We start from the raw sequence: 27,978 nt of genomic DNA on the forward strand, positions 1-27,978 counted from the left end.
CAGCAGCTCCAACACTGGTTCCTCTTGAGCCGCGAGGGCAAAGCGAGGCCTCGGACTGAGCGCCAGTCATTCACCTCTGCAGGTGTGTTTATGAAATTCACGTGGGAGGAAAAATGCACTCACGGGGAACAAGGTGTACACTTCTGAATGTGTTCAAAGATTTGCTTTTCATGGCAGAGTTTCAGTGCCGCTGAGATGTTAAGTCTTCAGAGCTATGTATTTCTGCTGCGGGACCAGCGACGACATTCAGAAATGACCTTCAAATGTGAATTTTGTGGCTCTTTCACAGTGGAAACTACGTTATTGTGTTACCTGATCGTGAGTAAGTATATTTCCAGAATGCAGTTTAGTTGTGAAGGAGCTTCTCAACCCTTATTTTGGGTTTCCTGGGTGATGTGTCATCTAATATTAGATTGGTGGACTTAAAAGGAGCAACAGTTGGAATGCAATGCAATAAATGGCAAAGCTATATTTATTAGAACTGCTTTTGTGATACATCACAAACAACCATAGCCCAAGAATGAAGTTCAATTGTGAAGGAATGTAAATTTTGGGAGATGGAAAGATGAAAAGATTGATTGAAATAGCAGTTTTTTAACAAACTGAAAAGACTGAAAGAAAGATTAAGAGCAGAGCAACACTGTAAAAAGAAAGATACAATAAAACTTTATTTAACCTAAGAGAAATTGTTGTGCCAGATATTGATCAGAAAAATTTGCAAGAACGCGAGAATAGATGCGGCGCCAATCAGAATGCAGTACTGAAAATATAAATCAGTCAACTAAAACTAGAATAGAAATAGAAGTATTACCATGAGACAATATCAGTTTTGTCCACCTTCAGTGATTTTGCAGTACAGTTTATACAAAAGTAGATATCCAATCAGTGTGCATGAATCAACACAGAACACTTTGCTATGACAGTTTTGTATTTTTATTGGATTTTTACACCAGTACTTTGATTTATAAGGTTTTAAATCTGCTTGATTTGCCAGAAAACCTCATTCAACATTCAGTCCAATTATTTTAACAATGCTTTCTCTATTGAAAATGTGTGACTTGATTAAAAACATCAATGTTTTAGTGTTTAACTTCGTGCCATCCGCCTCCTGCAGGGAGATGTTGTGACTAATGATGGACAGACAGCAGAGTTGAAGGTTTTCCTAGAATATGACTTATTTTCTCTACATCCATTTCTCTCCATGTCATCTTGATTTACTCATACGTGGCTGTTTCTGGGCCGTATTGTTTTCCGTTACACCACAGAGTGCAATAGCAATCTTACGTTAAACCTGTGATTGATTCCTTCTCCGACATCCTGTGGGGCTGTTTAACCTTCAGCCATGCTCACTGTGATATATGAGCATGTGTTTCCAATTCAGCATCTCCGAGTTTTGGAGCCTTTCGGAGTTTTTAACAATTTGATACAGTACGCTGGCTCCCAGAAATCCTCCGTGTTCAATTGTCTATCTCTGTAAAATACAACCAACCTTCTTGTACGTGTGAAGTCAGGTGTTAAATATGACTGTAAGTCCATTATCAAGTGTGAGTCATGTACTTTGTGATTCATGGTCTTTTTTCTGGTGGTTTCCAGTGAATAAAGGGAAACTAAAGCACTGTTTTCCTACAAGCAGAAATCTGAGCTGCACTATCAGAAGTAGAAGAACTTGAACTTGGCGTTTAGGGTAGGGATCGACCGATATGGATTTATTAGGGACAAGACCGATGCTGATTATTAGTAATCAAGAAAGCCTGATTACCAGCAGTAGTTTGCATTTTGGGTAAACTTTCAAGGCTGGCTTTTTGGGCGACCACAGTGTGTGCATAGTTCTGACAGTGAAACACGGAGGTGGGAGCGTGATGGTATGGGGCTGGAGAAAACTTTAAAAAGTGCAATTAAATTAAATTAAATATTTTTGGCCTCTATTCACAAGAAGAAAACTTTTAACCAATGTTGTAGAAGTTCATATATATATATATATATATATATATATATATATATATATATATATATATATATATATATATATATATATATATATATATATATATATAAAAATAAAATATTTAGATTACCAGGGACTTTAGCATTAGTGTTGAAACTCAGACATTACAATTTCCCCAAATATGCAGAAGAACTAATCTCTAAAACTTGCTTCTAGGAGGTAGCATCTCCAATTTTGTTCAAAAGAGTTCTTTAATATCATGCCCATCAAAAAACTATAACCTAAAATAATTCTTCAGCCTGTTTTTGATCCCTGCTCGCTGGTTCCTTCAAGATCTCCAGACTTCCTTCAGGTTCTCCTCCTAATTCTAAGAACGTGTTGCTATGAAAACACGAGCCTCCAGTGTTCAGGGCTTTCAGGGGATGTCTGCATTCAGGACAGCAGATCTGGTTTCCGTCAACCACAGTTGCCTGTGTGGTGTGTCGGAGTAATTCCCACCTTCCTCCAGCTGAGCCTCAGTGCTGAACCTGGTCTTCCCTCAGGACAGCTGTGGCCAGAGGTGGAGGAAGGTGAGGGCAGATGGGTGGCAGCAGACTGACTTCCTGCTCACCTCATTTCTCCTTGTTCATCGCATTTAGTCTCTGGGTCGAACATATCAACAGATGATTATCAGACAGGAAGACCCAGCTGACAGTGGAGTCTTTAAACAGAATTATCTTGAGGAGATTTGGTGAAGAATGCAGCTGCAGAGGACACATGATAGCTGTGTTTTGTTGGACCATCAGTTGGAGGGGGGAAAAAAATCCACCCTCAGATGCAGTTACACTAATTTCATCAGCTCCTAATACATTCCAGGTTTCACTGTGTGCTCCAGTGTCCTAGTAAAGGTTTTGATTTCCTCATGTTTCTGTCAATGCAAAGGCGATTTCTTGCATTAGTGAGTAATTTCTGTTCCTGAGAATTATGACAATTGGCAGCAAAATGGTTTTAGCTTGTTTCATTTACTTCCAGTCATGCAGCTAAGGGGAGATGTAAGCTCAAGACATCCAGACCTGATCAGAGCTTCTCTGGTGATGTTTCAGAAAGATGAATATTGATCCATAATTAGTAATTGTACTGGAAAATTGATGGCGTCCATATATATAAGAAAACATTCACATAAAAGCCACAGATGTTTGATTATGGATGGGCTACCACTAAAAGCTAAATTTAGTGTGTACCAGGAGGGATTTTCCCTTTAACATGTCTTTTTTTCCACATCTGATACTGGATTATTGGAGAGTAATAATTTTTGATCAATACGTTGGGTGATATTCTGCACATATATTTATACACATCTAGTATGTTTGAGTTATATTGAAAGGGAGGAACTGATAATTTCTTAATTTTCTGGTAATGTATTTCACAAACTAGTTACGAAATTACTGTATAGACACCATTTAAATCAGCACCACAGCTGTGATATGTGCTCTGCTACATGTGCTGCAGACACAGGACTGTAAACCATTGTTGGTTTCATTCTGTTGTTGGACAAACTACATGATGCCACTATTCCAACCATCCAAGCATTTCTGCATTATTTTCTATTAATGTAAGTTTTTATTTCATATCCGAAAACATATTTGCTGATACGTCTGTAAGGCCAGTATCAACTAATAATATCAGCCAATTGATATATTGGTTATATATAACTCAAACCAATGTCACAGTTTCGGTTTAAAGTCAATCATGGTGTTTTTTCAGTGATCGATATTGGCACCAAATTAAACCCAATTCTTGTAAGTTTTGACTATGCTTTGAATGTAGTTTATTGGCTTTGGCTGGAGGACATTAAGCATCCTTACAGTCTCTGTCATGGTGCCCGTCACTAGTTGAACCCCATCAATCCCCTCCGCTTTCCAACAGGGAACTATAGACCAAGTGACCTCTTCTACAATCAATAATTGATTAATTTGTAAAGCAAACTGACCACACTGAACATTTCCCCTATGCTAATATTGCTATATTAAGCCATTGACATATGATTTGGGCCATAAAGGTTAGAACCGTGTCCTATATGATCCCAGTTAATGATTGGCTGGAGGTCATTAAGTGTCACAGAAGTCTTTGTCATGGTGCCCGTTTCTAGCTAAACCCCCTCAATCCTCTCTGCTTTCTAAAAGGGAGCTGTAGACCACGTGACCTCCTCATCAATCAATAATCAATTGATTTATAAAGCAAATTGACCACAGTGGACATTTCTCCTGTGCTAATATTGCTATATTAATTTACTGACATATAATTTGGGCCATAAAGGTTGGAACCATGTTCTACCAGATACCGGCCTAATTTGTCACGTCTGGAAGTCATTAAGTTACACTGAAGTCTTTGTTATGGTCCCCCTTTGCAAGCTAAACTCTCACAATGCTCTCTGCTTGCCAACATGAACTGCCTGTACTCTCAGTGACACCTCCTCTGGTCTCTGCAGGATTAAACAATAAGAGGCTCCAACTGGTGAAACAACCAAGTACTGCAGCTGATCTACATCTCCACATGCATTCTTACATGCATGTGGAGATGTTTTTTGGAGCTTGTTGAGCCAAAACTCTACCCTCTAACACTACTTTTCAGGCACTGTCCTACCAGAGCTTTACAGCAATTATCATGACCAACATTCAGGAACAGCTTGGATGTAGAAATTGATTTTTTTTCTCAATGCATTGCAGAGCTACTTAGTTGTTAAGGATATACCAGTACATTGGATGTTTTTAAAAACTCAAATGTACTGGAAGTGTATATTTGGAAAAAATGGTATCAGATTGAGACTCAGGATTAACAGATATCGAATGTTTAATGACTCAGATCAGATTGGAGGCCTCTTTAATATCAGTCAGGCTCTACTCTTGACAGTTTCTTGGATGGGAAGCATCTTTCTTAGATGGGATATTTTGATTTCACTTTTTTAACACATTGTACTTGACAGGTAAACTCCCCTTTTTGAATCTGTCCTGTAGCCGCTGGAGTTATTCATTAGTTCTTACATGCAGTACTTCGTAAAACATTTCACAAGATCCCAGAAGAACCTGAATTCCCCTCCCACCCTTGGCCTTATAATAACTCTCTTCCTCCCCTGGTGGTTGGTCAGTGGGTTCTTCCCACCAGCCCAGCCAGGTGATCGGTTCAGGAATGCTCTCAGCTCCACCTCAGTCTTTGGCCTTTCAGGGCTAACCAAGCATGTCCAGCTGGGCTTTTCTCTGCTGCAGCCTGCGATACGACATGAAAGAGACCCAATGTTGTCTGACAGGGGAGTCATTCTTCAAAAAGAAGTGGGTTGTTTGTGGGAAGAAGAATCTCTGCTTCTCTCATCAGAGCACTTCTGTATCTTTTCTGATGTATTGGGCAGAGTTTTTGGAACATGTTTGCCTCCCCCGTAGAAAACACAAGGCACTTTGTTTTTCTATCTATACTTTCTGCTGACTGCAGGGAAGGTCAGCTGAAGGATTCTTGGGCAGATGAGGGAGTTTCCAAACATTATCTCTCGACTCATCCCATAAAAAAACAGCACAGAAGTACAGTGCCGAGGTTTTTGTTGTAACAAATGTCTTTGCTGGAAAACATGAATCGGTGCTGAGTGGTGATGAGAAGCCAGTTATGTTTCTGGCATCTGACCTTCTCAACTGTCAGGAGAGAAGCTGTGAAACACTGAGATCTGCTTTAAGTTTGCACCTGTTGGTGACGTGAAGGATTTAAACAATTGGCGTCAGATGTCTCCACAATATTACAACTGAGTTTATGTCACTGTAGGAGATATTCAACAGAAACAGCAGGACTCTGTCTCCAACCTTGTCTACTTTCACCTCACTGTATCTGTCTTTTATTCCCTTACAGTCATCCTCCGCTGTTTTATGCTTCACTCCTCAGTTCAGTCACTGTCAAACACCACATAAATTCATTTTATTCAAGCAATTTATGATTAGTTTCTTTGGTTTATTATTTAGAAGATCAGTGGACTAAGTGTGAAAAAAACAGAGGTCGATTTCAGCAGGTTGAGATACTTCTTTTAAAACTGCAAAACCAAAGCTCCACTTCACAGGTTTCTGGAGGTTTATAGTGAGCTGGATACAGTGTAGGTTGTTCTCCAAGGTCCTTTTGTTCTCTGGACACCAAAACTGGGAGAAACTTGTCCATGTTGAGGCTTGACAGTGATTACCATCTGATCTGATCAGGACGAGGCATGTCCTGATGGTAGAGTTCTTCCAAAAAGAGGGTTTTTTTAAGCGTTTAAAGCTGCGAGAACTTAGCTTGGACAAAATATCTGAACTGAGCATTTAGCTTCATGTTAAAGGAAAGCATGTTGATGTACAGTGAGATTATGAAGGTCATGAGGAAGGAGGATATCTGCTCTCTTGCCAAGTGTTCACTTCTTTTTGTTCAATTACTACATGTGCAGCCTCAGTGTATGAATATCTGATGCTAAAGTTTTAGATTTTGTAAGTGTTTGGATTCTTTCTGTCATGGAATACCTTCATGGAGGCAGTGATTGGTTCCAAATTCACTCTGCAGCAACACACTGAGCCAAAACATACAACCAGAATCATAAAGAATTATTGTCAGTGTTTTCAGATTTAATTTCCACATCATGGTGTAAATCTGGGGTTACAGGGAGAGAGTAAAGCAACAGAAGAACACTGTCAAATTATTCTACATGCTTTAAACAACTAACCTGAACTGGTTTTTAAAAAACAAAAGGTCATTCAACTTTTTCTGTTTCCTGCAGTTTGCATGAAGTTAATTTGATGAATAACAACTACTGGTTGCATTCTTTCTTTACTTTATGCACTAAATTATCTTTTCTGTCCAAAGGTTTGGAGAAAATTGTTGATATTCAAACTTTTGTAGATAACCATGGCATTTATGAAAAATTCTAGACTGGTTTTAAACCTTGCAACTGAATTGAACCAAGTCTTTTAGGAGGTTTTGATGGTCTTGATACAGGAAATTCTGCTATTCTGGTGCTGCTAGACCTGATACTGTCTTTGACACTGTGGATTATTGTCTTATCTGATAGACAGCAGCTTCTTGGTTCACTTTGCTGATTGTTCTTCGACTTCAGTTCTTGTACTATTACTTATGGGGTCCCTCAAGGCTCCATTTTGGCCCCAGTTCTATTTTCATTCTGCGAGCTGCTATTGGGGTCCAAATTTGAGAAACATGATTCTTTACACTGTTGTGCAGATGATGCACAAGTTTATCTTCCACTAAGAGTAACAAGAGCAAATGTTGAACTGATTTAAAGATGTAAGAACCTGAATGGATTTAAACTTTCTTAGTCTTAACGGAAATACAACTGAGACCTTGTGTTTGGTCGACCAGATCTTTTGGATCACCCAGTCTTGGCCCTCTGTCGTCGTATAATCAATCTTTCGTGAAAAATCTTGTAGCTGTCCTCCATAACTTTTTCAAAATTGATCAACAAATCAGCTCAGTTCAGGCAGTTCTGTAAAGCATCTTGAGGCAATTTGAATTGTAATTGGCACTATAAAAATTAAATTGAATTGAACTGAATTGAACTCAGTGGTAACACTCTCTCTGCAACAGTTTACCTTTCAATCTAAGAACTCAAACTTTGGACTTGCTACTGAAGAGACGACCCACTTCTGCTTGACACCTTGATTTTGTCTTATGTTTACTATTGTTTGGTACTTTGTTGGTTATATTCAGATGTGTCTTTTACTTTTATTATTAAATTGTTTTTGTTTAGATTTGTCTTGTGTTTTACTGGGTCTTGCTATGTATTTACAATTGTACAGCACAAAGTATGTACAAAAAGCAAGGCAGGATAAAAACTCAATATATAAACATGTACTAAACAATATAAATATTAAACACTAAATAAAACAGGATAGAAACTCTTAAGATCAAATTGTAAGCTAATTTTAAATAAATACTGAAATACTAAGACCATTATGAGCAATGAAAAGCTGTTGAAAACGTGTGATTTTTCTTTAAAATGTTGGTGTTTTATTGTGTTTTTATTCAGAGTTGTCTTTTAGTCATTATTTTTTATGTCTAGGAGCAGAACTGGTTCAACTCCTGTTGTTTTAGATGTGCTTTATAAATCAGTTTGACCTGACTTTATACACTATACATGCCAACAACTTTATCTATGTGCATATGTGTTTATATTAGATATGTTTCTTAGGAAGTGGATGAAATTTCAGGGGTTATTAGTTCTTTATGTTAGTTTCAACATCCAATAAGTTCATCTGCTTCAAGTACAACGACCTCATCAATTATATAAGCTATAATAATCACGACTCCCTTTAATGGCAGGATGTGGATGGGAACAGTGCATCCCTCTAAGTCTGCTCAGTTCTTCTGAAACTAATGCTGATATATTGCTTATTTCAAGTGGATTCCAAAGTAATGGCCAAGAATGAGTTTTCAGAAAAGGGGTCTGTTTCTTCCTGCAGCTTCATAAGGACGTCTGCAGATTGTCTGTTGTTTTTCAGAGAATCACATGAACTTTGTCCTTTTATTTGGCAGTTTTTAATAACAAATACGTGTCCATGTGTTTCTGTTGAAATTGTTCAAATCTAGATAAGATACACAGAGTTTAATTTGCTGGAATTGCTTTGGCAAACACTTGTCAAATGTTTTCTTCGTCCAGTCTCACTAATTTTACCTGTTACGCCTGATTTAAACCGACGTTCTCAGCTGCACGGGTGAACTTGTGCCTTTAATCCACAGTTTTTGGAACAGATGTGCAGAAAGTTCAGCCACAAAGGTGAAGTCTGATGTTATTATTGTTTTAATAACATCTCATTCCTCCCTCTCTTTATTTCTTTTCCAGTTAAATCAGCCAGACAAGGCAGCAGCAGCAGCTCACACCTACTTCCAGGCCAACCCAGAACATGTGGAGATGGGTCAGGACCTGGAACAGTACAAAGACCTGCAGGGCGTCCAGGAGGACCACTTTGTGGATCGAGAAGCTCGACCTCACCAGGTAAAACTGAAAATCTCCATCTGCGGATATAGATTTACTTCATTGCATCTGTGTGACCTTCAGCCTTTCAAATCGTCTTTTATCAATCCAAATGTCTGGCCGGTGGCTTCGCTTTTTCTACTTAACTTCTTCCCAAAAGCTGAAAGTGCAGCTGTTGTCGCTTTGTAAAGGGTTTTGTGTTAATGGGCCTTGCAGTTTAATGACTGGAAACTCATTTAGGCCTTCAGAGCTTGTTGTGGTGAATTTTGGGTCATTTAAAGTGTCTGTCTTCAAGAAAAACTCGCCCTATAAGTTTGGTTTTCATCCTCTGAACACTGCAGACTCACACTTTGCAAATCTGCCTTTATCACTACTGATATTTAATTTGTGCCTCTGCAACTTTGCTTGTTCAGCTGTGTTGCTGTGGGTGCACACTTTTAAACTATGTGTGTTCATCTCTTATGTTCTGTATTTTCTTATTGAAAGCAGCTTGTTTGCAACGTTCAGCCTAAAGCTAATTTTCTCTTGTTGCAATAGATGAATTTTTAGATTTACTGACAAATAATTTACAGCAATAATCCTCTCTGGCTACTCTTCCGGACAGCCTTCCCCCCTACATCTGTTTACGTAGGTGCAGCAGCAAGCTTGATGTTCGCTAGAGGAGTTGTTAAAACTTTTATAAACTGGGTACAGGTTTATTTATAGAGGAGTCATGATAATAATTGTGTAGCTCACGTTGTCACGCTCTAAAAGTTGTAAATACCGATGATGTAATTCCTCTTTCTTGTCTTCCATCAAAGCGATCCTTCACGGCAGCGGTGAGGCTCTACGATAAAGGCGACTATGAAGCGGCCCTCGGTTTGTTTGAGGAAGCGCTGGTGGAATATTACAAGGCAGACGTGGAGTGTCGGGCCCTTTGCCAGGGGCCGCAGAGGTTTGAGGGCCATGATCACCTCCGCTACCGTTACAGCCTCCATGAACTGGTATCAGGTGAGATCAGAAAAGAACTGGTGACAAGAATCTCTCCCGTTTTTACCCTCACGTAGCGCAGAACAGCTGTACAGATGTTTAAAGCAGGTATGAATTGGTGCCGAGTGGTGTTGAGAAGCCGGTTATGTTTCTGGCAGCCGACCTTCTCAACTGTCGGGAGAGAAGCTGTGAAACACTAAAATCTGCCTTCAGTTGGTGACTGGAAGGGTTCAAACAAATGGCATCAGATTTCTGCAATATTACATCTGAGTTTATGTTGCTGTGGGAGATATTCAACAGAAGTCAACCTTGTCGACTTTCACCTCACTGTATCTGTCTTTTATTCCTTTACAATCATCCTCTGCTGCTTTATGCTTCACTCCTCAGTTCAGTCACTGTCAAGCCCCACATAGATTCACTTTTTACAAGTAATTTATGATTAGTTTCTTTGCTTTATTACCTTGAAGATGAGTGGACTTAGTGGGAAAAGAAAACATGCTACAAGTTTACAGTTCAGCCTCAATTCTCCAGCTACTTCTTTTAAAACTGCAAAACCAAAGCTCCATTTCACAGGTTTCTGGAGTTTTATAGTGAGCTGGATTCAGTGCAGGTTGTTCTTCAAGATGCTTTTCATCTCTGGACACCAGAACTGTTAGAAACTTGTCCATGTTGAGGCTTGACGGTGATTACCATCTGATCTGATCGGGACCAGGCATGTTCTGATGGTAGAGTTCTTCCAAAATGAGATTTTTTTAAAGAAATAAAAGAGCGTTTTAAAGCTGCGAGAACTTAGCTTGGACAAAATATCTGAACTGAACATTTAGCTTCATGATGTTATGATATTGAAACTGAGTTTATGTCGCTGTGGGAGATACTCAACAGACACAAACCTTGTCTACTTTCACCTCATTGTATCTGTCATTTATTGCCTTATAATCATCCTCTGTCATTTTATGCTTCACTCCTCAAGTCTCTTCACTTATTACCCAGTCCAGCCATTGTCAAACGCCACATAAATTCACTTTCTACAAGCAATTTATGATTGGTTTCTTTGCTTTATTAGTTAGAAGATGAATGGACTAAATGGGAAAAGCAAACATGCAACAAGGTCACAGTTCAGCAGCTTCGAATCTGAAGCTACTTCTTTTAAAACTGCAAAACCAAAGCTCAATTTCACAGGTTTCTGGAGGTTTATTATAGTGAGCTAGAGTCAGTGCAGGTTCTTTTTCAAGGTTCTTTCCTTCTCTGAACACCAACTTGGGAGAAACTTGTCCATGTTGAGGCTTGACGGTAATTACCATCTGATCTGATCGGGACCAGGCATGTTCTGATGGTAGAGTTCTTCCAACAAGAGTTTTTGTTAAAGAGATAAAAGAGCGTTTTAAAGCTACAAGAACTTAACTTGGACAAAATGTCTGAACTGTGCATTTAGCTTCATGTTATTGTGATATTATAACTGGGTTTATGTCGCTGTGGGAGATGTTCCACAGAAACCAACCTTGTCTACTTTCACCTCACTGTATCTGTCTTTTATTTCCTTATAATCATCCTCCACTGCTTTATGCTCAACTCCTCATTTCAGTCACTGTCAAACACCACATAAATTCTGCTTTTACAGGTAATTTATGATTAGTTCCTTTGCTTTATTAGTTAGAAGATGAGTGGACTAAGTGGGAAAAGCAAACATACAGTTCATCTCTTGCTACTTCTTTTAAAACTGCAAAACCAAAGCTCCATTTTGCAGGTTTCTGGAGGTTTATAATGAGCTGGGTATACTGCAGGTTGATCTTCAAGGTCCTTTTGTTCTCTGGACACCAAAACTGGGAGAAACTTGTCCATGTTGAGGCTTGACAGTGATTACCATCTGATCTGATCAGGACCAGGCATGTTCTGATGGTAGAGTTCTTCCAAAATGAGATATTTTTTAAAGAGATAAAAGAGCGTTTTAAAGCTGCGAGAACTTAGCTTGGACAAAATGTCTGAACTGTGCGTTTAGCTTCGTGTTAAAGGAAAGCATGTTGATGTACAGTGAGATTCTGGAGGTCATGAGGAAGGAGGATATCCATTCTCCTGCCAAGCATTCACTTCTTTTTGTTCAGTCACTACATATGCAGCTTGACTGTAGGAAATTATCTGATGCTACAACAAAGCCCTCCACAAGAAAAGCTTCATTTTATGAGTTTGTAGAGGTTTAAAGTGAGCTAGATTCATTCATCAAGGTCTTTTTCTTCTCTGGACACCAAAACTAGATAGATGGATAGATAGATAGATAGATAGATAGATAGATAGATAGATAGATAGATAGATAGATAGATAGATAGATAGATAGATAGATAGATAGATAGATAGATAGATAGATAGATAGATAGATAGATAGATAGATAGATAGATAGATAGATAGATAGATAGATAGATAGATAGATAGATAGATAGATACTTTATTAATCCCGAGGAAAATTCAAGTGTTCAGCAGCATACATACAAAACATAAAACATAAAACTAAGATAACAAATCAGGGTTCAGTCTTCCTTTATTGGCTAAATATGTTTTAGTTCCAGCACAGACACAAACATGGTAATTTGTTTTGGCAAACTGCTTGTGTTTTTAATTAGACTCAAGACTTTTCTGTTTAGTTTGAGGTTTTAGTTGTTTAACATCAGCATGATAATGTTGAATCACTGTTGATGTGATTGCTGCCAGTGTTGGTTTTTAGAGTTATACTGCAACAGTATTCTGAAATGTTTTATCGCTTTTATAAATTCATGTTTAGTTCCCAAATTCTGCATGTTGCACCACATTAAAACTTCACTTTGTGATTCTCTACTACTTGAAAAATCCTTCCTTGCATTGTTTGCTGATGTAAAACTACCACATTGGGCTCATTTATAGATGCACCGTCCTCACAAAGTTCGCCTTGATTCCGTTTTGATGAGTCTCGGAGTTCATTTAAAGTTTAAGAAAATATAAATGACCCTGTTTAGTTTCTGTGCAGAGCATTTTATCAGCTTATTGTGACTCCTCCGCCAACACTTATCCTGCGTGGCTCCGAGCCCAGGCTGGTTTTGGTTGTGCTGAATAGCTGGCGGAGGCATAGACGAGGCCAAACAACGGGCTTCGTGCTCACTAGGTGATCAAATCTGCCTGGCAGCAGCTTGGCACCGGATGGGAGCTGGCACTTTGTAAAAGGGCAGATAAGGAATAACAGCTATATTTTAGGAGAAGAGGTGTGTTGAAATACATTGTCACTGTAGGTTCCTATAGAGCTGTTGTCACACTGTATCTGTACTTTATTATGGAAAGTGTTGAAAATCTCACCTGTTTGTAGAAGGTTTCTTTCAAATATTATGCTCACCATCACTGTGTAACTCCTGGTTTTAGTCCTGCTTTAAATGCACAGTTTCAGCATTTGTAGCTTTAAATACAGTGCTGGCCCCACCCCCTTCAGGAAGAAGACTCTCCCTGTGTGAATGATTGACAATGCGGAACACAATTGTTAAGAAGTGTGTGATATCAGGATTTTCTATCACTTCTAACTTTCTTCCTGAGGATAATTGTACATTAAAATGACTGAATTTGAAGCAGTTGTTTTTAGCTCATGCGTTTGATGAATTTGTCAGATAATGTTATAAAATCGGTATTTTTGCTGTGGATTGGCAGCTTGGAATTGTCTCTAAAGTGACTGATAGCTAACATTAAGGCCTAATGTGCTGCGTTTTAGTCACTATTTCATCTTCGTTCTGCTGTCTGATAATAGAAACAAAACCTTTATTAATGAGAACAGCTTTGTTGTAAATTCAGCAGCATTGGAAAGCACTTTATGTGAGAACAGAGAGCAGGAGAGAAACTTTCAGATGGAAACAGCAGCTGAGTTTACGTTGAACTGAAGCTCAACAGGCGACATGAAAACACAGTAACAGACTCAGTCCTTGTTTATTGGTTTAAATTAAAGTTTCTACAGAACTCTGACTTGTGGACATAATATCAAAGCTAATGCTAATGTTAGCCACATTGCCCCCACAACATTAGAGACTTTTGATTGTTGTGGTGACATTGCCATCAAAAATACCAGTAATCCACTGCGTGTTCAGTTAATCAGATACTAGCAGTGCATGAAGACTCTTGTGTTCACTCTTGCAGCTAGTTTTTAATTACTTTTGAACAATGTAAACATGTTTCTGTCATTCTGGACAAATTTTTACTATCTTTGACAAGTTTTCAGTCCTTGTGGACAATTTGGGAGACATTTTGGACACATTTTGAATAATTCTGAACTACGTTTCAAGTCTTTTTGGGCAAGTTTGAGTGGATGAAGACTCTTGTGTTCACTCTTGCAACTACTTCATTCTTCATTCTTGTATATATTCTTGTATATATTGTACATATTATTGTTATTATAATTATCTTAATTACTGTGCATATGGTTTATGGCTGCTCTGAAAGATGTTTGCTCCTGTAACACTGGGAATTTCCCCTGATGTGGGGAGTAATAACGGGGAATTTAAGCAAGTTGTTGTCGTTTTGGATGATTTTTAGTCATTTAGGACAAATTACAATTATGCTGAACAAGTTTGAGTCATTTTTTAATACCTTTTAATTAATTTTGGACTGGTTATGAGTCCTTCTGATCAGTTTTCAAGGCATTTTGTCCACATTTGGCTACATGAAGACTCTTGTGTTCACTTTTGCAGCTGGTTATCAACTCATGGACAATTTAAACAAGTTTGTGTCATTTTAGATAAATTTCAATTATTTTGCACAAGTTTTGAGCCATTCTGGACAGATTTTTGCTATTTTTAACACCTTTTAAGTAATTTTAAAGTAGTTATGGGTCCTTCTGGACAATTTTCAGGGCGTTTTGGCCATGAAGACTCTTGTGTTCACTCTTGCAACCAACAACAGAACATTTGGTGAGTTTTGCTCATGGCTGAGACATTTTAGAGTTCGCGGAAGCAGATGGTGGTATGTAATGATTTGATTAAATTCTAAAGCTGGGAGGCTTTACATAAACCTCTTCATATCTTTAACTACTTTTATTTTACACCTCCAAGTTTAACAACCACAAACTCAAAAAAAAAATGGATTTCCACCATATTGGACCTTTAAAACACGTGAACATTGTCTCACAGCACATTTCTTAAATTTTAAGTACACAAACTTTAAGGAAATTGGAAACACCACATTTTATGAGATAGTTATTTTCTGTAGTATTACATTATTTTTTGGTGGCCTAGCTGCCAGAATATTTCATTTTTTCTTAACTTGGGGCATCATTATGGCCTTGTGGCTCAGAATTCCACAATAAAATGTAATTGAAACATCTACTGTTTGGCTACAGATTTGTTGCATGTTATTACCAATTTCTTGCCCAAAATGCCAGAAAATCCCTTTAAAAACAGAGAGGCTGAGTTATAGTCGAGCTTCAAATAATTTCAGCAGTGATTGTTTTCATTAGGCACTGAGTTGTTCCTGGCAGTCCACATGTTGAAACACTGAGATTTATGTCAGGCTTGAGTTTCTTCTAGGTGACCTTAAGGTGTAAGTAAAAACTGCAAAAGGGCTCGGTGCATATTTACAGGCACAGATGTGAGCAGAGTATTTCTGGGGAAATCTCTGGTTTTAAAAAAAAAGAAAGAAAGAAAAGAGACACAGGATTCCCAAGAGCTTCCATGAGTTTCTGATTGTTGCATGGTTTACCACATCACCAAGGTCACGGATCCCTAAATTAACTCCAGATTTTGGAGTTTTGCTGAGAAATCTTATCTGATCTTTTTATAATCCTGTTTAGTTGTTGGATCCAATGATTTTCCATTTAATATGAGACCACATTATCGCACTAAAGCCTTCTTGTGATACCATTAGATGTGTTTGAACCGTGTAGAACACATAGCAACGCTAGCAACATAGAGCAATGCATTGATTTGGGGAGTTTTGGGTTTGCACTGTTTGCTTTAGCCAACTCTCCAGATCAGATCAGATCTGAACTAACAGAGAGAAGCGTTAGCTGAGCTCCAGGAATTGCTGTTTAGAACTATTAGCTGAGCGGTTAGGTGTGGGATTTGGTAGACATGTTCTATTACCGACTTCGACAGTCCAGGAAAACAGCCTGAATCAGAGCCAGTAGAGCAGAATGAGTGCATCCCACTGAGTGACTACCAGAACTGCCCTCCTCTTCTTCTTCTTCTTCTTCTTCTTCTTTTTGTTCTTCCTTCTTCCTCCTCCTCTTCTTCTTCTTCTTCTTCTTCTTCTTCTTCTTCTTCTTCTTTTTCTTCTTCTTCTTCTGTTTCTTTTCTGTCCCTGTAACATCTCAGTCTCATTTGACTTTGTTTCTCTGCTGTCTTTTCTTGGTTTTTCTCTTCTTAAAGGAACATGCTTCTATTTCTGCACGTCGCAGTTCATTAACTACTAATTGAAGTTCTATCCAGCTACACAAACGGACTTCTGTTGACATTTTTGTGCAGGTTAGTTTATTCAGCTTGTGGCTTAGTAGCTACTTTTTCTAAGATGTGAGAGTTTTTTGTTGCTCTAAGTTTGTTCATTAATAGTTTCATCTTCTCAGTGTCTTGTTTCTTGATGTTTGACTTTTGAACTTGTATTTCTGAGAAATATCTGGATGTTTTAGAGTTTCCTTCATGCACCTAAACACACCATCTGGGGCTGCACAACGAAACAAATTCAACACCCCCAGGATATATTGTCTTTTCTGGCTTTTCTAAACCTAATCTAACAACTGAGTCAACAAACTGTGAATCCAGCTATGAGCACGAACATGAAACTGGCTACAGATGACCAGTCACAAACTGCATATTTCTAAAAATAAGACTTAACTATAACCCTAAACTAACATAAAAAGAATTAAAATACAATACAGACTAAAAGCAGCTACCGTTGTCTCTTTATGCTGCTTACTGTGATGTAAATTTCAAAATGAAAGCATGTAATCCTCATATAACCTGGACTATTGGTAGTGAGAGACGGTGAGATGTGAGAAATCTCTCTCACTGCTTTTCACACAGATTTATTCGTCCTGCAGGGAACTTGTAGAGTTTTCAAGGATGCTGTTTTGGCTACAAACTGGAGATAACAAATAATGTGTGTAATTGACTGAATAAAAGCTTTTATATCCTTCATGTTCGCTGCACTCTGTTAGTCCATCTGCAGACGAAATAAACGTACAAAGGTTTTGACTTTGGTCCACAGAGATCGTTAGAAGAAAGATTTCAAGAGATTGAAAGAATAGATAATCAAGTAATACAAATAAACTGTGTTCAGGAATGATGTGAAGGATGTAGTCAAACCTTCAGTCACATTTTTATAGCGTACAAGACAGTTTTAGCCTTTTTCTTTCAGCTGCAACTCTGGTGGTTTTAAACAGTTTTGGTTGCAAGTAAAAATAAATATGAAGACTTTGTTCAAGCAAATCATTAAGCAATTATACAGGCAAGCGTTATAAGGTCAAGGAGTTGACTGTAACGCTTTCATGTTGCAATTGGTTTCTGTTTTATTATTTATTTATTAACCTTTATTTAAACAGGAGAAATCCAATTGAGATTAAGAGCCTCTTTTTCAAGGGAGTCCTGACCAAGATAGGCAGCAGCAAATGCGAGACACAGTTAAAACGCAGGCAAAAAAAACAAATAAAAAAGATAAAAATTTACAAGCAAATTATGAAAAACGAGTGCATGTTGTGGAGTCGGCCTCAAGAAGTTTGGATTTAAAAGTGCTCAACGAGATTAACTCGGTGTTTCTGCAACATCTTCCATGCGAAGGGTAAACAGAAGCCGATTCAGTACAAGAGTGCAACAAATGATCTTGTGTAACAGAGAAACAGAGTAAAGATCAGCACTTTTTGGTGCAGTTAAGGAACAAATGTAGGTGGGCAGTAGTCCAAGTATTACCTTATATATTAAAGTAAAGTAATGACAGATCCTTTGGGTGGCTAAAGCAGGTGGTCCCACCTGAGGATAGAACTCGCAGTGGTGTGTCGACACTTTACAGTTCGCAATAAACCTCAGAGAAGCTTGGTAAACACTGTCAATCTTCCGAAGACGCTGAGCTGAAGCATTCATGTATGAAAGATGTCTGTAGTCCAACACAGACAAAATAGTCACAGCGACGATTCACTTTATTGCATTAAAAGAAAAACACAACTTGTTTCAAAAATAAAAACCCAAATTTAGCCTCAACCTCTTCACAACTTTCTCTACATGCGGCTTGAAAGGGATCATTACTCTAGACACCCAGGTATTCATTCCACCTCTATTTCATTTCCTTTCATGTGAACACTGAGGAAATCGTATGTAGCCACTTCCTAGACTTGGAAAACAACATCAGCTTAGTCTTATCTGCATTGACAACAAGTTTCAGGTGATTTTTTACAGATTGTATCGCTCCATGAATGCATATAGAACAATGAAATGACTTTGACATTTATTGTAGTTCTAAAAACTCTGACGTTCTCCCGTCACTATTTGCACCCTGAGCTCTGCAAGATCTTACAGGAATCGTGATGCTGTTTTTGTGAGTGAGAGCAAGTTATGAGTTTAGTATCAGTTACCATGGGATGTAGCTTGATAGGATAAGAACCACCATCTTAACCCTGAAAACCCAGAATTAAGCCTGAAGTTACCATGAAATCCTGCTTCCTATCACAGACCTCTGGTAATTTTTACAGTCAATAATTTAAGCTACAGAACATTTTTCCTTTTGCAGTCTTTTTGACAAAACATTTTTTAAAAATCTACCTGAACAGTAGTTAAGCTATTTGGCACTGTTTTGAATAAGATAAAACATGTAGAGACACGTTTAAATCCGTCTTTCTGACTGCCGTAGTTCTACCACAGAGGTGGCTATAACTATAAGGTCACAGATGCAGCTGAATCTGTTCAAACTAGCAGTTTTAGAGGCAAATAACTCACAGCTTTAATGATCTTCATAAATTACCAGCATTAATCTCAAATTGAGTGTCCAACTTAGCAGTTCCTGGCGCCAAAACTAGTCCTAGACACGTTTACTGTGGAGGAATCAGCCAAACTGTTGCACCAAAATAGAATTCCTGGGTTTTATTGTTAAACATGCGCTGCAGCTCCAGTCAGGGGTTTTCTTTCTGTTGACACAAGTCGAGGCGGATTTTGTGCAGTAGCTATAGCTTAATTGCTGACAAGTGAGCTTTTCCTCGGATACGTTCGACCAGCTCGTATAAACACGGAGAGGCGGCTAATTAGCTTTGGCCGGGCTCTGTTTTCCTTCTAATCGGCCGATTATTTTCCACGGGGCCTCTGATCACAATGTTTATCCGTGCTGAGACATATGTATGGATTTCTGACAGTAATACAGTCTGCTAGCTGAATATAAAAAGGCAGGGTTTCACTGAGTTACATGGAAACTGTACAGTGCAGCGTGACTCAGCCCCTCTGAGACTTTTCAAGACGCTGGATCTGACAGTCGTGCAGCTGTTCAGGACTGACCTCATGCTGTCGAGCTCTCTGCTGGCTCGGCTCCTGGAGATCCACATACGGAAATGATATGAGGCCCTGTAAAACACGTTTTCCTCAATGCATGAACAAAAAAAAAAAAAAATGCTTTAATCGTCACCTGAGGAAACACAAACACACGAATACTGCACTGGAGCAACATTTATGTGGTGTTTTTCACAGAAACACAGATCATATGATGTTTATTTCCACATGTGTGACCTCAGACAAAGTTAACAGAGACTGAGACGACGTTTATCGCAGCTGATTTCTATTTTCACCAGCATCTTCACCATGACTCCTGATCTGGAGGTTCTTTAGGGGCAGTTGGATCAGAATAAACCAACATTTTATTCATTATCGGCGCCAGTTTTTGTGTAAAAACCTTCAGATCTGCTTCAAGCTGATGTCACTCAGATGATCTCAGCAGATTTAATGTCCGTGAACGCGACACAAAACTCTAAATGAGCAGAAATGAGCACCACATGGACATTAACTGAGCCAGCAGTTAGTGAAATGACCGACTGTAAGTGAGATATGAAGAGTTTATGGAAGATGTGCATTTATTCAAAACTATTGAGCAGGTTGAACTATAAATATGACTATAAATCAACTGATACTAAAAGGATTTTTGTCTACCGGGACCACAAATCATCTTTTACATGTCTGTTCTGTAGAGTTCTTCCATGTCCAAAACAAGGTTTTTTTTCAAAATAGTAAACCCTTTTAATGCAGATTTGTGGTTTGGTGCCATAGAAGTTGTAAATATAAACTGGATTTGACATGACATGAAACTATTTTAGTCATTAAATAGTTGCTATTGTTCATAAAATCAACCTTTTTAGATCTGCATTAGTTATTAAGACCTTTGATAGAAAAATTAAACACAGTTAAAGTCGCTGTTATTTATACAGTTTAAAGCAACAATTGCTGCTTTTCAGTTAAAAAGAATAAGATTGCCATTCTAAATTCACCTAACAAGTTTAAACATTGAGGTTAAAACCCAACAGTGTTATTCTTGATGTGATTTTTCCTGATTCATTTAAATATTGAGGATTAAAACCCTAGAAATACTACTAAAATGTTATTTTTACCTGACTTTAATACATGTTTAGGCTCTACAGTGTTATTAATTCTGGAGATAAACCTAAATAATTTAAATATAAGACTAAAACCCTGTAGTATTATTAATTACAGAGATTAATCTGGCTAATTTATTCTTTACAAAAATAAACAAGACAACACAGTAAATCCAAGGAACCCCTTGATCTCCTGTGACAAACCTTTGTTATTTAAATGTAATTTGTGTCTTTTTGTGTTTTTTGTAGGTTTCATTTTAGATTATTTTATTGTATTTTGTCCTTTTAATTATTATCCTATTATTTAATTTTTTTAATTATTATTTATTTTATTTGTGTCTTTTTGTGGATTTTTTAGGTTTCATTTTAGATTATTTTATTGTATTTTGTCATTTTATCATTATTAATTATTTTTATAATTTTTTTTATTATTGTTTATTTTGTTTGTGTCTTTTTGGGTTTTTCTATGTTTCATTCCAGATTACTTTATTGTATTTTGTCATTTTAATCATTATTTTTATAATTTTTTTATTATTATTTATTTTATTTGTGTCTTTTTGTGTTTTTTGTAGGTTTCATTTTGTAATATTTTATTGTATTTTGTCATTTTAATCATTATGTTATTCATTTTATAATATTTTTATTATTATTTTATTATTATTTATTTTATTATTTTATAATAATTTTCATTATTATTTATTTTGTTTGTGTCTTTTGTAGGTTTCATTTTAGATCATTTTATTTTATTTGTCATTTTAATCATTATTTTATTATTTTTATAATATTTTAAAATTCTTTTTTATTTTATTTTTATAATTATTTGTTATTTTTATTTATTTTTTGTGTTTTTAGGTTTTATTTTTACACTATTTCTAGTTTTATTATATTCTGTTATTTTAGCAATATTTTTTTATTACTCTTTACTATATATATTTTTATTTATTTGCAAAAACAGATCATGACTGACCTTTAATTTTGAATAATAAATTACATTTTTTTCTATTAAAATAATTATTTGTTGTTTAATAATTATTAAAATAAATGTATTTAGTACTAATATTTGTTTATTTATTAGTTTTCTGAAGGTGGATACTGACTGATTTTTTTCTTTTTTTTTTCTTTTTGCTAAATTTACTGACAATATTCTGCCTATTATTTGCAATTATTTGATTTAATTTGTATTTGACCTTATCTTGCCAAAATGTGTGGGGAAAAACAATGACAATTCTGTCTTTGCAGCATGGAAAAGATCTTTAAATGAACATTTATCCACGATGGCAAAAGTCAGTTCTATGGAGGATTATGAGGCTCTAATGAAGCAAAGTTTATTCCACAAGTGAAACCCACATGAAGGAATTAAAGCCAAATAATCTGCAACATGCTGGATGTTATTTAATGGTAATTATTTCATTTGCAGATCATTTCACTCAGGTGCTTCACTGTGAACATGAGTGTGTCAGAGATCTGGCCACTCGCCCAGGTCGACTCTCTCCGATGGAGAACTACCTGCCGCTGCACTACGACTACCTGCAGTTCGCCTACTTTAAAGGTACGTTTGTTCTATAGATGGTTTAACAGCAGATTCAGACGTTGTCCAATACTTTACTGTACTTTTCTGATTTCTGTGCAGCGGCAGGAACACATCTGTTAAGCCAAACATCCGTCTGATTGTGTTTAATGTAGAATTATGAACAAAGAATGCACCCATTTATCCAAACGTGTTCGTACAAGAGCTCAGGATGACCACAAAGAGTTGCAGACGGGTCGACTAAATCAGCAGCGAGCCGCACCCCGACAGCAGCATTAATGCTTTTATTCAGTGAGAAGTTAAGTCCATGAGAGAAGCTCCTCTCGTCCAGAGATCTGGCAGAAGAACCACAGTTAGGCTGGGAAATACAGTCTGCTGAGGATCTGTGATATTAGATTTAATGATGTGGATCGAATAAAGAGGTTTTTATTCCCAGCAGGCTGAAGGGTGGAACTTTAGTCTGCATGAAAAGACTTTCAACCTGAGAGTCTTGCTCAGACATTAATACTGTTGTATTGTAAAGATGGTAAATGGGTCATAGTCTATTACAGCTCATAAAAAGACTATAATTATCCAGTTTCTAAATTTAATCTGAGTTATTTGAGATTTTTATCAAGTCAAACACAAATTTTATCTTTCTGCACTGTAAAAATCATCAAGAAAATTAGTCAAATCAACTCTTCTTTTACAGTTTACGTTACATAAATATAAGAATTTCTCATTATTATAGGATAAAAGGTCTTTTTAAAAAAAATTTAGACTACTTTAAAAATGTAAAATTGGTGGTATTTTGGTTTAAAATAATGTGTTGAATGAATGAACAGCTGAAAGTTCATTCACCTCATTAAATTAAGTTTAAATAAGTATATAATTGAGATTTTTAAGAAGTTAAACACCAATTTTCCTTCCTGTACTGTAAATCATCAAGAAAATTAGTCAAATCAACTCACCTTTTCCAGTTTCAACATGTAAATGTAAGAGTTTTGCTATTTTCTAGTTATTTTAGCATAAATTGTCAGTTTTTTAAAGTTTTCAAGCCACTTTAGAAACTTAAACTTGAAGTATTTTGACTTAAAATGATGGGTTGATTGAATGAACAGCTGAAACTTTGCTCAGCTTATTTGCACTTGTAGAACTCATAAAATAAATTTTCATCAGTTAATTCACATTTTTAAGGCAGTAGATGAACCTAAGTTTCTAATCTGAATAAACTTGAAATGATTTATTGTGTATTTATTGCCATAAATCAATGATTCACTACATTTTGTGGACACAAAACCATAAATATCAGTATTAATATTGTTAAAAACTGGAAATCTAATGTGGTTAGTATTTATTCGCCAACAAACCGGTAGTTTCCCTCCTCTGTGATTCCACACCACGACGTTTACCATCAATCAGCAGCTGTTCATTGTGTTTTAGTTTCCTAAATAAATCCTCGCTGTGGTTTTTCTGTTTGAACTCAAACCTCCAGACTCTAGTTGACCAGAGAACATGCAGCTGAGGCAGGAAGTGTTTGGTTAACCCTGAACTTTTACAGTCCAGTAAAGAAGAAGGAGTTTGGACTGAGCAGAGAAGGAAGTGTGGAGAGAATAACTGTAGAACTAGACGGTTTGTTTCTCGACTGGTCAGTTAATCTGTGAATGTTTCTTGTTTGGTTGCAGTAATAGTTCAGGACGTCAGCTGCGATTGAGACGTTACACATCCAGAGGAGAGTTCAACCTGCAGAACAAAAACGGCCCCTTATATTAAATGTGTTCATATGTAAAAGAAGTAAAGATAAATGTGTTTGTCTCTGCAGTGGACCGACTGGAGGAGGCTCTGCAGTGCGCTCTGACCTACCTGCTGTTCCACGACGGAGAAGAGTTCATGACGGATAACGTTGATTATTTCAGGGAGGTTCTGGGACACGATGGAAAACCTCGAGAGGTCAGGATCTCTAATCAAGAATTATACAAATCAGATATCTTTAAATCACTGCACCAGCCAGAGGGATGATACTGCTCACTAGTTCTTTTCTCACACCGTTTTGCATCCCTGGTTTCATTTAAATCAAAAGTTTAACAGGAAGAGCACATTCCTAGCTCTACAACCTGCTTCATTCAGAAGAACAAAAACAATCTAAGCTACTGCTCTGTTCTGCTCTGCTCCCTGCATAAAAATGTAAGAAATGACTCTTGTAATTATCAACTGAACCAGACTTGATGTGCAGAACTGCCATATATTTTTGGGAATACAACAACATGTTCTAGTAATAGATTTAAGTTTCGTTGGTTTTAACTCATTCAGACAGTGTCTATTACAGCTTACACAAAGGCTAAACTGATTGTGTTTTTAAATTCAATCTTAGTTGTTTGGGATTTTTAACACATCAAATACAATTTTTCTTTCTGCACTGTAAAAAATCATGCAGAAATGTAGTCAAATCAACTCATCTTTTCCAGTTTATGTCATGGAAATATAAGAGTTTTGCTAATTTCTAGTTAATTTAGGATAAAATCTATTTTTTTTTATTTTCACACCACTTTAGAAACTTAAAATAATGAGTTGAATGAATGAACATCTTCGAACCGACTCCTGAAATATTAAAATTATCTGTAGAACCAGACTCAGTGTGTAGAGCAGCATCAGATTTTAAGGAATGCAACAACTTGTCCTCCTCATAGATTCAAGTTTAGTTGGTTTTAACTCGTTCAGATGACCGCAAACCTCGCGGAAAATAGTGTCACCTTGTTGTAAGTATAAAAAACAATTTTTTTCATATATTTTTTTTTTAGATAAAATAATTTAAAAATAATGTGCTTTTGTTAATGGAAAATTAAAAAGAAAAAGTCAAATTAGATTTACAGTAATATACCAAGGACTGTGGAGGAGAAAAAAAGATGACTTTTCACATGATAAATAATTTCCTACATGTATTTTTCATTTCTTTCCATACTGTTCTGAGTAAACACAGCCTGCAGTTCAGCCAAAAACTCATTCATTTTTGTAATATGACTATTGGTCACAGTTGAGTCAATCATGGCCTCAATATTGCACCAAGAAATGCAGAATTTTTTTGTTTTTTTACAGATTCTGGTTTGAGCAAATGGTTTATTTTTTGGCAAATTTTTAAACAGGACATATAGAATAAATGATTTTGATGAATCATCAGATTTTTAAGGTTAGATTTATTTCCAAAGTAATGACTCATCACAGTTGAGTTTTTACAGTTTCAGACTAAGATAATATTTAAAAAATAATGTGCTTTTGTTAATGACAAATTTAAAAAAAAAAATCTAAGTAGATTTACAGTAGTATACCGAGGAATGTGGAGGAGACAAAAAAAAAACCTACACACTAGATAACTTCCTACTTTTATTTTTACTTTTTATTATTATTATTATTATTTTTAAACACTGCCTGCAGTTTGTTCAACAAGTAATTGAATTTTTTAATATGAGTTGAGTAAATAATGTCTTCAACATTGCACCAAGAAGTGCAGAATGTTTTTGTTTTTCTCAGACTCTGATTTGAGCAAATGGTTTATTTTTAGCAAGTTTTTCAATGAGACAAGTACACTAAAATAATTTTATGATTTTAAGCTTAAATTTGGTTCAGTTTCCAAAAGAAAGCCACATCACAGTTGGGTTTTTAGATAGATAGATAGATAGATAGATAGATAGATAGATAGATAGATAGATAGATAGATAGATAGATAGACAGACAGACAGACAGACAGACAGACAGACAGACAGACAGACAGACAGACAGACAGACAGACAGACAGACAGACAGACAGACAGATAGATAGATAGATAGATAGATTAAACCTTTATAGGTCCTGCAGCAGGGAAATTTATGGTGTAACAGCAGCAAATAAACAGTTTAAGAGCAGCACACAATGCATAGATATAGATACTTTCTCCTTCTAGAAGAAAAATACAAATATTTACAGTTTCAGGGTGAGATCATTTTAAAAAACATGCTTTTGTTAATGGAAAATTGAAAAAAATCTATGTAGATTTCCTGTAAAATACCAAGAAGTGTGGAGGAGGAGAAGGAAGTAAAGTCGACTGGAGATTAAACGTGAGGATTTGAAGGAAACGGAGGAGACAAGAGGCAGCAGGCTGTTCTCTGTGTTTCTTGGAACGACTTTCTACTCGCCACTTGGCAGGAGTCGCGTCCTAAAGTTTGATTTTCACTTTTCCCTCCAGCTGGAAGCATTAATCACGTTTTGCTACGTCAGTGTGTTTACGACAACATATTTCTTCCTCTGGGCTCGTATCTAGAATTATTCCGCCTAATTAAAAGCTGAATGTTGAGAGAAAATTAAATCTGAGAATTTATCTTCTTTACACTTTTATCAGCTGCTGTGAAATGTCAAGCAGCGCCTTGTTTGGGCCTCCAGCTTTTTCCTAGAAACCCTGCTACTAATTAGAGCGAGCAGGAGGATGAATGGACGACTGTGAGGATGTATGTGTGAGATAAATCGAGGCAGAAGGCCAGCGTACTCGTGTTTTCTACTCATAGCTTGCATTTTTCCTGCCTCTGAAGCTTTTCCATTCCCTCCAGTTTACAGTAGAGTCTCTGGCCCTCAGTTCACCTCCCCTCTCGGCCTCTCCGAGCTCGTTTACAGAACCCTAGATGACGGTGCCAGGAGCGACCCGCCTCCCCGCCAAAGAATCCGGCCTTTCAGGAACTCTGGAGGAGGAAAAGTCATGTCAGTGTGCCCGTGGGAACCTCTGGAAAAACTGCTGTCCAGAGTGATGGAGAAGAGAGACTTTTATTTTGTAAACCACAACAAGAAAATTGCTACCGGCTGCTCAAGTTTGGCAATATTCTCCACGGTGGCCTTGATTTAAAGATTCAGTGTTTTCATTGAGCAGTTTATTCACCGCAAGACTGATGAGCTCATTTTTCAACTAGATTTTAGTCAAATACATTTGTGTCTATTATTAGTAAAAATTGGAAAAACCTGGAATTATTTCCATTTCTGTTCACAGGTGTTAAAAAATGGGAAAAAGATGAACCACACACTATAGATAATTTCTTACTTTTATTTTTAATGTCTGTCCACACCGTTTGAGTAAACACTGCCTGCAGTTCAGCCAAAAACTCAGAAATTTTGCAACATGACTGTTGGTCACAGTTGAGTCAATAATGGTTTCAATATTGCGCCAAGAAGGGCAGAATTTTTAGTTTTTTAAAGATTTTGAGCAAACAGTTTATTTTTTAGAAATTTTGTAAATGAGACGTGGAAAAAGTACTTTTATGATTTTAAGCTTAGATTTGGTTCAGTTTCTAAATGAATGGTTCGTTACAGTTGGGTTCTTACAGTTTCTAGGTAAGGAAATGTGAAAACTAAAAAGCTTTTGTTAATGGAAAACTGAAAAAAAAACTAAATAGATTTACAGTAATATAGCAAGGAGTGTGTTAGAGAAAAAAAGATGACTCCGCACACTGTAAATGATTTCATATTTTTATTTTTAATTTCTTTCCATACTGTTCTCAGTAAACACAGCCTGCAGTTCAGCCAAAAACTTATTGAAATTTTGTAACATGACTTTTGGTCACAGTTGAGTTAATAATGTCTTCCCTGATGCACTGAGACGTGCAGAATTTTTTGTTTTTCACAGAATTGGCTTTGACCAAATGCTTTATTTTTAGCAAATTTTTCAATGAGAGATGTAGTATAAAGTGATTTTGATGAAATATCGCAATTTTAAACTTAGATTTGGTTCTTCGCAGTTGGGTTTTCACAGTTTCTGGGTGCGATAATACAAAAATAACATGTTTTTGTTAATGGAAAAGAGCAAAAAATCTAAATACATTTGCTGTAATACACCAAGGAGTGTGGAGGAGGACAAGGAAGTAAAGTTGACTTGAGATTAATAGTGAGGATTTTAAGGAAAACAAGGACACAAGTGGCAGCAGGTTAAGTGTTAAGTTTATGAATAAATTAATCATAATAATGAAGAAATCCCATTGTTTTAACTTTAAATATAATATCAATAGAGCAACACTTTCTGGCTTCGTGCTC

General features: G+C 36.7%; 1 protein-coding gene across 1 annotated transcript in view; it reads left to right on the forward strand.

Annotated features, from left to right (window-relative positions):
• p3h2 (prolyl 3-hydroxylase 2) overlaps positions 1-27,978 on the forward strand; it is a 102,569-nt gene that overhangs the window by 62,422 nt on the left and 12,169 nt on the right. The window contains exons 2-5 of the mRNA XM_055015640.1: positions 8,778-8,930; positions 9,710-9,899; positions 21,846-21,977; positions 23,758-23,885. Coding sequence (XP_054871615.1) covers positions 8,778-8,930; positions 9,710-9,899; positions 21,846-21,977; positions 23,758-23,885 — 603 coding nt within the window. The remainder of the gene's footprint in view (positions 1-8,777; positions 8,931-9,709; positions 9,900-21,845; positions 21,978-23,757; positions 23,886-27,978) is intronic.

The sequence above is a fragment of the Amphiprion ocellaris genome, chromosome 2 (genome assembly GCF_022539595.1).
Source record: "Amphiprion ocellaris isolate individual 3 ecotype Okinawa chromosome 2, ASM2253959v1, whole genome shotgun sequence".
Lineage (NCBI taxonomy): Eukaryota > Metazoa > Chordata > Actinopteri > Pomacentridae > Amphiprion > Amphiprion ocellaris.